The sequence below is a fragment of the Megalobrama amblycephala genome, unplaced genomic scaffold (genome assembly GCF_018812025.1).
Source record: "Megalobrama amblycephala isolate DHTTF-2021 unplaced genomic scaffold, ASM1881202v1 scaffold420, whole genome shotgun sequence".
Lineage (NCBI taxonomy): Eukaryota > Metazoa > Chordata > Actinopteri > Cypriniformes > Xenocyprididae > Megalobrama > Megalobrama amblycephala.
The window spans coordinates 70,749-82,500 of NW_025953369.1; the positions used below are offsets into that span (position 1 = coordinate 70,749).

At 44.3% G+C, this 11,752-nt stretch overlaps 1 protein-coding gene across 1 annotated transcript in view; it reads left to right on the plus strand.

Annotated features, from left to right (window-relative positions):
* Nucleotides 1–392: 392 nt before the first annotated feature.
* LOC125261514 (protocadherin Fat 4) overlaps nt 393–11,752 on the plus strand; it is a 95,773-nt gene continuing 84,413 nt past the window's right edge. Inside the window, exon 1 of the mRNA XM_048180068.1 lies at nt 393–6,197. Coding sequence (XP_048036025.1) covers nt 1,092–6,197 — 5,106 coding nt within the window. The 5' untranslated portion in view covers nt 393–1,091. The remainder of the gene's footprint in view (nt 6,198–11,752) is intronic.

Below are 11,752 nucleotides of genomic sequence, written 5' to 3' on the forward strand. Positions count from 1 at the left end.
GATGAGAATGGGAAGCTTTATTTGAGTAATTAATAAAGAGAACCTATTTTGACCCCTGCAACAGCCTATGATACTTGATTTGGCCTCATTTAAACTACTTTATATGACCGCTAGATGGCGCCACATACTCGAGAATCTGCAGTGACATTTCCTTGATAAACTGTTGCTTCTGCTTGTATTTGAAACTTAATAAACTAATCGAACTCATTTCCCAACATGAGAAATGAGAAACTGCATTGATTCAAAGCGTGCAACTCAGTATGAAAAATTAAAATCTGCATCCAAAACGTTCTTAAAATATAAAGTTATTAAAAAATTATAATTGTGATCAAAAAAACTAAATGCAACATTTAAAAGCATTTGCTAAAAATATATAAATGTATTCAAAACGCCCGTGGAGAAGTTAAGTAACGGGCTGGTGTTATTGTAGGCACATAACGGTACATTCAATACCTGGAGCGCAACTCTCTTGTAATATTCAGTCCACGCGATGATTGACGTCCTCCTCATCCAATCAGCGCCGCAGTCGATGACTTTACAATAGAAAGCGGAGCCAGAGAGGGGCGGGCTCTCACACAGAAAGCCAATAGCAGGACAGGAGGGCGGGCGTTTTCTCAACTCGGGCTTTTGTTCTCTGTCAGGGCAGTAAAGTGAAGTTTGGTCACCGTTATTCCGCGGGACATCCCGTATCAGAATCACAGGGATAATATTAGAGCTCCTTTATTTCCTTCAGGAAAAACTCTCTGTGTGGCCAAAATCTGAGGATTTACTGACAGCGAACTTTTCCTTTCCTCACAATGGAAACTCCATCATCATCATCATCATCATCATGAGAGGAACGCGTTGAGTTTTACTGGGAGAATTCTGGATTTTACTGCGAACGCACTCCTTTCCCAACCGTAAAAGGATATACCTGTGGAACTAGAACACTTTAGCGGAACTTTACCTCAAGTTTGATTAGAACCGCAAACGCGGATTTGGATACATTGTGTTCGTCTCTCTTTTTTTCTTCTTTTTTTTTTTTGGATACAATGTTGCAAATCTGAGGTGAATGTATCAGGCTCGGAAAAACCCTGACTGGATCTGCGATCATGGCGCTTTCAGGTAGATCTATGGACACTTTGCACCTCATTTTATTCGTTTTATGGACTTTATCGCGCTATTCTTTATCCAGTCAAGTTCGGCAGGAGTTTGAGGTTCTGGAAGAGCAGCCGGTGGGCACCTATGTGGGCACCATCGAGACCAAACCCACGTTCACGTACAGATTCAGCGAACACCACAAACTTTTTTCCATCAACGCCACGACGGGCGTCATCTACACGTCCTCCGTGATCGACCGAGAAGTTTTGCCCGGTAACATCATCAATGTGGTGGTTCTGTCCAGTCAGCCCACTTACCCCACCGAGGTGCGCATCGTGGTTCTGGATATTAATGACAACGCGCCCGTGTTTCCTGACGCGTCGATCGTGGTGTCGTTCAAAGAGGACGCGAGCAGCGGGCGGCAGGTGATCCTGGACACGGCGACGGACGCGGACATCGGGAGCAACGGAGTGGATCACACCACGTACCGAATCGTCAGCGGGAACGAGCAGCGGAAGTTTCGCCTGGACATCACCGTTAACCCAAGCGGCGAGGGCGCGTTTCTGCACCTGGTGTCCACAGGAGGGCTGGACAGAGAAATCACCCCCTTCTATCAGCTCCTCATCCAAGTGGAAGATAAAGGAGAACCCAAAAAGTTTGGCTACCTGCAGGTAAACGTCACTATTCAGGATATAAATGACAACCCGCCTGCCTTTGACCAGGACCAGTACCAGACCAGCGTGTTTGAGGACGCTGCCATTGGCTCTAGTGTTCTGCACATAACAGCCACAGATCTGGATGAGGGTGCAAATGCTGATATAACCTATTTTTTAGATGAAGGAACTCCATTTCAGATAGACCCAAAGGCTGGGACTGTCATTATAAAGGAGGGGTTAGATTATGAGACCAGGAAAGAGTATTCCCTCACTATCCATGCAGTAGATAATGGCATTCCCTCTCTCTCAGGCAGGTCAGAAGCCACAATCAAATTGCTTGATGTGAATGACAATGACCCCGTGGTTAAATTTCGCTACTTCCCTACTACTTCCAAATTCGCTTCAGTCGATGAGAACGCCCAGGTGGGCACGGTCGTAGCATTATTGACTGTTTCTGATTCGGACTCGTCCACAGCTAACGGTAATATTTCAGTTTCTATACTTGGCGGAAATGAACAGAGACACTTTGAAGTGCACACTTCACCCGTCCCAAATCTGAGTCTAATCAAAGTAGCCAGCGTGTTAGACAGAGAGCGAATCTCCTCCTACAACCTCACTGTTTCAGTGTCAGATAACGGCAGGCCCGTAGCTCGCTCGTCTTTTGCCAGTCTGGTTATATTTGTGAATGATATTAATGACCATCCACCCATATTTCAGGAAGCTGTGTATAGAGTAGACATCAGCGAGGACATTCCTAAAGGCAGCTACATAAAAGGGGTCTCAGCCACAGATGGAGACTCCGGGCAGAACGCCAATCTCCGCTACTCACTGGTGTCTGGAAACAGTTTGGGCTGGTTTGCCATCAGTGAGAACAGCGGTTTGGTTACCAGTGCAGCAGAGCTGGATAGGGAAACAGCATCTCAAATAGTGCTGAATATCAGTGCCAAAGACCAGGGCCTGCAGCCGAAAATCTCCTACACCAAACTGATAGTGAATATCACCGACGTTAACGACCAAGTGCCCACTTTCACGCAAAGCACGTATCACGTTTCCTTAGTCGAGCATTCCCCCGCTGGCTCCGAGCTTGTGGTGCTGTCTGCCACGGATTCAGATCTCGGGGCCAACGGCACAGTCCGGTTCTCATTTGACCCGGAAACCCCTGTGAGCGTTCAGAATCAGTTCAGATTAGATTCAGCAACGGGCCGGTTGAGTACAGCCACAGAGTTAGACAGAGAAGAGGAGAGCTGCTATCTGCTGCACATCAAAGCCACAGACGCAGGCATGCCCCCCCTTTCCTCCAACTGCAAAGTCAATATCACACTGAAAGACGTCAATGATAACAGCCCAGTGTTTTACCCCGTGCAGTATTTTGCCAATATCAAAGAAAACGAGCCCTCTGGCTCGTTTGTGACTATTGTAACAGCTTCCGACCCGGACCTGGGCCGCAATGGCACTGTAAAATATGCCATCACTGCTGGTGACTCTTACAAGTTTCACATCAACAGCAACTCTGGTAAAATCACAACTCTAGTGCCACTGGATAGAGAGGAGAAAACCGCCTATCAGCTGCAGGTCTCCGCGACAGACGGAGGTGGGTTGCGCTCGCACACGCAGGCTATAGTCACCGTCACTGTTGTAGACACGCAGGATAACCCGCCCGTATTCAGTCAGAAGGAATACAGCTTTGTTATGTTTGAGAATGTGGCCGTTGATACCATTATTGGCACTGTGTCAGCCACCACAGTAGATCTGAACACAAATATCACTTATTTGATCGCTTCAGGGGACCAGCGCGGCCTGTTTGCTATCAAAGGCGGCACGGGGCAGATCACGGCTGCGGGACTGATAGACAGGGAAGAGCAGGCATTTTACCAGCTCAGGGTGATCGCCAGGAGTGGGGAGGTTACAGGGGAAGCGTTAGTTAATATCACAGTGAAAGATTTGAACGATAACGCCCCTCGTTTCATGCACGCTGTTGAGCATGTCAGCGCAGTGGAGAACTGGGCCACCGGTCTCCAAATATTCCAGGCTAAAGCCTCGGATCCAGATGAGGGCACCAATGGCATGATCGTGTACAGCCTCAAACAGAACCCAAAAAGCCTGTTTCACATCCACGAGAGGCATGGATTGATCACCCTCGCCGGCCCCCTAGAGGTCACCACCAGCTCCTACCAGGTGGAGGTCGTGGCCTCTGACCTCGGTGTCCCTCAGCGCACCTCCAGCTTCATTCTCACCATCAGCGTGTATGACGTCAACGACAATGCGCCAGTGTTCGACCAGCTCTCCTACGAGGTCACCATCCTGGAATCCGAGCCAGTGAATAGTCGTTTTTTTAAGGTGGAGGCCAGCGATAAAGACTCCGGACTCAATGGGGAAATTGTGTATGACATCACTAGCGGTAACACAAATGACGTTTTTGGGATCTTCCCTGACGGACAGTTGTACATTAAGGCAGACTTGGATAGAGAAGTTCAAGATCGGTACAGTTTGTTAGTGGTGGCCAAAGACAGAGCTGTTGAGCCTCTGAGCGCCAGCGTTAATGTGACGGTTCTCCTCGACGATGTCAACGACAATCGTCCACTTTTCAACAGCACAAATTACGTGTTCCACTTCGAGGAAGAGAAAGAGCGAGGCTCTCTCGTCGGGCAGGTTTTTGCTGAGGATAAAGACTTTGGGCCGAACAGCGAGGTCCGTTACTCCTTTGAAACGCCGCAGCCAAATTTCGAGCTGAACGCCATCACAGGCGTGTTGACCAGTACGCTACAGTTCGACCGTGAATCTCTCATGAGACAGAGAGGGGCTGCGGTGTTCAGTTTCACAGTCGTGTCTTCCGATCAGGGCCTTCCCAAGCCTCTCAAAGACCAGGCCAAAGTTCAAGTGTACATACAGGACATCAACGACAACCCACCAAAGTTCACCAAAGACATTTACCAGGCCTCTATTACTGAATCCGCCCAGAACATGACGCAACTGCTCCGAGTCTCTGCCTCAGATGTAGACGAAAATAAAAACGGCCTTGTTCGCTATGACATCTTGGAGGGAAATGAGGAGAAACATTTCAGCATTGACAGCAGTTCTGGTCAGGTTACTCTAGTGGGAAAACTAGACTACGAGTCGACACCCTTTTACTCCCTTAAAATTATAGCAGAGGACTCAGGGGTTGTGCCTCTGTCTTCCACTTGTGTGCTGAGCATCAGTATTCTTGATGACAACGATAACTCTCCGTCATTTCCCAAATCCACCCTCACAGTGGATGTGCTTGAGAACATGCGGATTGGAGAGCTGGTCGCCTCCGTAACCGCCACAGACTCTGACTCGGGTTCCAACGCTGACATCACATACAGCATTTCTGCCACAAACAACCACGGCACTTTCAGCATCAGTCCCAACACTGGCAGCATCTTCCTGGTCAAAAAACTGGATTATGAAACGCAGTCGATGTACAAACTCAACGTGACAGCCAAAGACAGCGGGAGGCCATCCAGGTCTTCCTCCATTCCGGTCATCATTCATGTGAGGGATTTCAATGACAACCCTCCTGTTTTTACACCAGGTGACATTTTTAAGTCCATTCCCGAAAACCTGCCGCTCTCCACCTCCGTCATGACTATAACAGCTCACGACACGGACGCTGACATCAACGGCCAGCTCGAGTACTCTGTGGTCCAGCAGACACCCAGGGGTGGTCATTTCCGCATTGACCCTGCATCTGGCGTGATCTACACGAACAAAGAGATCGACAGAGAGTTCTCCAACCTTTTTGAGCTGACCATCAAAGCAACCGACCAGGCCGTACCGGCCGAGTTCCGCCGTTTCGCTCTGAAAAATGTCACTATATGGGTGACGGACCAAAATGACAACGTGCCCACGTTTATCTCCCAGAATGCTCTGGTGGCAGAATCTAACATTGTGATTGGTTCCATTCTGACAACCGTAGTGGCTTTTGACCCCGACGAGGGTGCGAACGGGGAGGTGGAGTACGAGCTTGTGAGAGGAGATTCGGACACGTTTATCATGGATCGCTACAGTGGAGATATCAGACTAGCGTCTCAGCTCGTTCCCTCAAAACTCATCTACAGTCTGACCGTGTCCGCTACGGACCACGGCACGGACCGCAAGACCTCACGGACGGAACTAACCATCATAATTCAGGGTACGGATGGCCCGGTCTTCTCCCAACCCAAATACATCACCATTCTGAAGGAGGGCCAGCCGCCCGGAACCAACGTCATCTCTCTGGATGCCTCCAGTGCTCGTGGCACTGGCACCAAGGTGGAGTTTTTTATTGTCTCAGTCCGCAGCGGAGGGAAGGCCGCAGGCCGGCTATTCACCATCGGCCGCCACACTGGGGTGATCCAAACAGCTGCAGAACTGGACAGGGAGCAAGGCTCGGACCTCTACTTGCTGGACGTGTACGCCATCGAAGCCGACGCCAGCCAGCCCAGAACGCAGCACGCAGAGGTGAGTAACCACTGTTTTTTTGGAGGTGTCAGTGATTTTGATGGTTCTTGCATATTGTGTGAAAGGAAGTCTATTCTGAAACATGTGCTGAAGTCATTTGTGTGAATGTGGTGGAAAAACCTGAGTGAGAATATCCAAACTGAAGGGGGGCTGAATAACCATACGTGCATTGCTAAAGTTCCTCCATGTTCTTTTTTAGACGATCTGGGTTGTATTAAGTATAAATTGCTTTGCACTTGAGAATGTGGGCTTTGTTTTTTGGCAGGCTTGCTGTATTGTTTCAGCTCAGAGAGAGCACAGGCCTTAATCTCAGAGTGGAGTGCTCACTGTGCTCTGGCGGAGAGAGGGGAACCCTGGGTAAAATGTGCTGCTCTGTGTTCCTGCTGTGAGCAGACTAATCTCTCTTATCAGCAGCGACAAATTTAACAAATCAGACGCCCAGACAGCGTGATTGCAGATATTAATAACACCAATCCGCGGGATGGAATTGTTTCTTTCTTTCTTATTGTAATCGTTTTTCTGGCCAAAGAAAAGGCAGGCAAAGCGGCTAAAAGGGAAATGAGTGGTGGGGATCCGCGTGTGGGTCTCAGATACCTGTCCCCCACTGAGTAAGCGAGGGAATTAGCTGGGGTTTGAACGCCCCAGGCGATGTCGGAGCAGGGTGGTCCGTGAGACCCTGCTTTGTGCCACCAGCTTTGCCTGAACAGGCAATAAGTGACCATTAAATTCAGCTGACCCTCTAAGACTCAGTGAATAGAAATTTCCTTTCAGAGAGGTCTGAGCAGAGTAAGCAGGAAAGAGGTGAAATCTCTAAAAGTGAAACTTAATCTGCACGTTGAGTTGGTACATTGCGACGCATCTGCATTGCTCCCGCTAAACTCTCCCTCGAGGGATAGAGTTAAACTCTCGGCTGCAGGAACCAGATGAAATTCTACACTGGGCTTGTGGGTTTGTGTGCGCAGGCCTCTGCTCAAATGAAAAACAAATGTGATTCTATATATGTGTGTGTTTTGGAAATTTCAACTGGAACCAAAAAATGTTATATTATTACAGGCTTGATGATTCGCGTTTATAAATTGGACTTTTTTCCTTGTTCTGTGGACCTCGGCTCGCTGTGATGAAATGTGCTTCGTGTTAGAGCTTTGAAAATAGCTTCCCGAGAGGCGTTGCTCTCCGTTCTGAGAGAAGGAGTGAGCATAATTAAAGCCAAAACTGTTTGGTTTTCTTTGCTTTGTTTTGCGAGGGGGATGTCATCGTTTATGTCAGCTTACGGTGTGCTGAAATAACTCATCTGAGGTTGTGTGAAAGTGTCCCGCACAGAACTGAAGATCATGCTGTGCAACAGTGATCATGCAAGCAGATGTGGGCGTTGTGACATTAGAACTGTTCAAACTCTGAGTAGATGTGTGTGTGTGTGCCTACGTATCCATATTTTGGGGTCAGATGACGTCCTCGTTTGTAAAAATTGTATAAAAAGAAGTTAAAAGTTTCGATGTCTTGCTCTTATTTCTGTCTGCTGCTGCTGATGCGTGTGTGGTTTCTCTCATATGACTGATATAAGGCTGATTACCGTCTCTCTCCTCTTCCTCTTTACTCCCTTTCTCTCTTTTCTCTTTCAGCAGTGGGAGGATGAGGGTTTGGACAGATAAACGCGTCCACATTCCTCTCTAAACTCTTTTGGCTCAGTGTCTCTCTGTGTGTGTATGTCACTACCTGAGCAGGTCGCGTGTAGCATCACACTTGTGTCTGTGTGAATCCGCCAATCAGAAACGCTCGCTGTCTGTGAATCGAGTGTTTGGGTTTGATTGGTGTATTTTGAGGGCAGGATTTTGTAGTTTGCCACGTCTTTATGGTTTTAATCTCCTTTTTTAATTCATATTAATCGATAACCTGTCATTCTGAATATCTCAGTTTATAGTAAAAACATAAATTACTGAAACATAATGCACAAAGTATGAGGGAGTATAAACTCTTAAAAATAAAACTTGGCAGTGATGCCATTGAAGAACCACTTTTGGTTCCTCAAAGAACTTTTCAGTGAACAGTTCTCTAAAGAACCACAACTTTTTCCACTTCAAAACAGAGGCGTCTCTATGGTTTTGTTGCTGGAATAATCCTATGTTTGCATCCGTTTTGTATTTACTACTTCATGACATGCATGTGGGTGGGGCTAAAGAGGCAATGATGTAGAAGTGGGCGTTGATCTTCTTCTGCAGAGGCGGTCTTTTGTCACACTATTACGCAAGACTGTACGCATGTCTTGAATGGGGGGGGGGGTCATTAATTAAAGGATTAAAAGAGATTTAAGGAAATAAAGAATAAATAAGAATGGTAAAAGTAGTTCAAAGTCTGATTATAGCCTTATAGCCTGAAGTAGTCCATTTAAACTCTTTGCAAATAATAGCCTATTTTATTTAAAAATATGCACACGTTCACACTTGTTTGTATGTCTAATGTATGTCTAAAAAATGTAAAAAATACGGCTCGCCTCATCGCATTCAGTTATGAATGACATCACTTAAAGGTGCCCTAGAATCAAAAATTGAATTTATCTTGGCATAGTTGAATAACAAGAGTTCAGTACATGGAAATGACATACAGTGAGCCTCAAACTCTATTGCTTCCTCCTTTTTATGTAAATCTCATTTGTTTAAAAGTCCTCCGAAAAACAGCCAAATCTCAACATAACACCGACTGTTACGCAACAGTCGGGATCATTAATATGTACGCCCCCAATATTTGCATATGCCAGCTCATGTTCAAGGCATTAGACAAGGGCAGCCAGTATTAACGTCTGGATCTGTGCACAGCTGAATCATCAGTGCGCGATTTAAAGGGGCCGCAGCCTGAATCGGTGCATAGTTAATGATGCCCCAAAATAGGCAGTTAAAAAAATTAATAAAAAAAAAATCTATGAGGTATTTTGAGCTGAAACTTTACAGACACATTCAGGGGACACCTTAGACTTATATTACATCTTGTAAAAACTGGTTCTAGGGCACCTTTAACGATAGCATATTTTCAATTCAAAATGGAGAAATTCCATAAAAAAGTTTAGTTTGCATCACTTATGTTACTGTGGGTCGTTAAACATATACATCATAAAACAGTTGTCAAATATTAAATATTTAGCTACTTATATCTTGTCACGCACTCTTTCACTGTAAAAACTAAAAGCGGCACGTTGGAATTCACTCTCATCTTCTGTGAACAGTAAGCCCCGCCTTCTTTGATCTGATTGGCCATCATTTTGACATTGATGAGCGCTGTTAGACAGCTGAGGCAGGCCAGCCTAAAAATGTAAACTGTCTGTCATCCTAACAACAAACAGAGCGGTGCGTAATGGAGAGCAGCATTAAGAAATATCAAATATTGGGGAGTACAATTTGGCCATTTCCAATTATTGGGGGGACTTGTTTGAGTAAAGTTTAAGAATTGACCCTTCGCAAAGACCCGCCCCCCTTATTTAGGCGGGCCTGTTGCTTTGTCCGACAATCCATGGCTCTGTCACGCCACACGCAGTGTAAAATATATCACGGAGCAAAGAGGACACTGACAACACGTCGACAGACAAGACAGAGCAGGTTACTTATGATATTAAACAAAGTCCCAGCTTTCAAACGGTGTAATTTTTTAAAGAAATTCGAACAATAAAAACCGTTTTGTGGCTCTTTAATGTGTCGTGACAGATCGCTGTAGCGCCTCAGCTCAAGCATCTCGTGAACTGATCATCTCTTCCTACTAGTTCATTTATAACATCAAATAAACATGAATGAACATCAGAAGGTATGTTGTTTAAAACGCGGAAAGACGTCAGTACACACCATTTTTCAAGTTCAAGTCCACTGAGGTTAATCTGCTAACTCCTGACTGCTTTGTCAGACAAAATGGCAGATTCAGCGTTATGATTGGTTAGATCAATCAAACTCCCGGTGAAGGGTCAATTGTCACTTTTAGTTCATGAGTTGGAATATAAATTGAATTGGCTGCAATCCACAGGAAGTTGAGTTTCAATGACAGGAAGACTCACACGGCTAATGCATTCTGGGAAATGAAGTGTTCTTCCACACTGGCCCTTTCTATAAAACTTGAAATGCTTCTTAAACGCTTTCAAAACTTTCAAAACAAGGCTTTATTGTCTCAGCATTTATAGTTTGTCTTGATAAATGCAGCTTTTATGAATATGATTGAATTTCAGTTCATTCTAATACTACTTAACATTCAAATTGCAATTCATCACATCACTATGAGCACTAGGACTAGTAATGGTTGACTTAACTAACGGCAGTTCATCTAGAAATGAATGGATTTATTTTTTTCGCACATAGAAACGGATGTTTGCTGTAACAGTCCGACTTTAAAGAGACTGAGAAACTTGGTTGTATGCAAATAGCGCAGGGCAGCAGCGGCAGCCGCATGTGTTTGTGTGTTTCGCTGCATAATTTGAAACATCTGCGTGTGTTTTGAGCTGCAGTTTTACAGAATCAGCATGACTGTGTCTCCCGAACGCTTTCTGTCTTTCTCTCGCGGCCTGTCTGTCTGTCCCAGCGTGAGAGTGTAGTGTGTGTGTGTGTGTGTGTTACACTGACGGCTGACAGTGATTTATGGGTGTGTTTGCTGTGCTGATTGTGGGTCAGGCTGCAGGAAGTGACATTGTGAGCAAACGCACTCGATTGAGTCTGATTTGAGTTCAGGGTCACACCATCCTGCGTCAAAGCTTCATTAACACCACACCAGCTCTCAAAGTCCTTGATATACATATATATATGTTTTTGAAAGAAGTCTCTGCTGCTCATCAAGGCTGCATTTATTTGATCAGAAATACAGTAAAAACAGTACTATTGCGAAATATTATTACAATTTAAAACAGCTGTTTTCTATGTGAATATATAGTAAAGTGTAATTTATTCCTGTGATCAAAGCTGAATTTTCAGCATCATTACTCCAGTCTTCAGTGTCACATGATCCTTCAGAAATCATTCTAATATGATGATATATTGTCAATGTTGGAAACAGTTGTGCTGCTTCAGATTTTTTTGGATCATGTGATTCTTTTTTTAGGATTCATTGATGAATAAAAAGTTAAAAAAGAACAGCATTTATCCAAAATAGAATTTTTTTTTTCTAATAATATAACTCTTTACTATCACTTTTTATCAATTTAACACATCCTTGCTGAATAAAAGTATTAATTCTTTAAAAAAAATCTATTTTAAATAAATGCTGTTTTTTTTTACTTTTTATTCATCAATGAATCCTTAAAATCACAGTTTATAAAAAAATGAAGCAGCACAACTGTGTCCAACATTGATATATACATTGAATGTGCTTGATATTTTTTATTAGTTTAAAAAAAATCTATACAATTTTATTTAATTTGTATTTAAGTTTTAGTTTTTGTACTTCAACTTTAATTTCTAATTTTCTAAGTTTTTTTAAGTTTTATTTTCATCTAATATTTATATTTTTTTAATTGAAGCTTTATTTCACTTAAATCAGTTTTGAATAGATAAAAATTACAGCACTGCTTCATAATAATTGTTCAATATTTCACA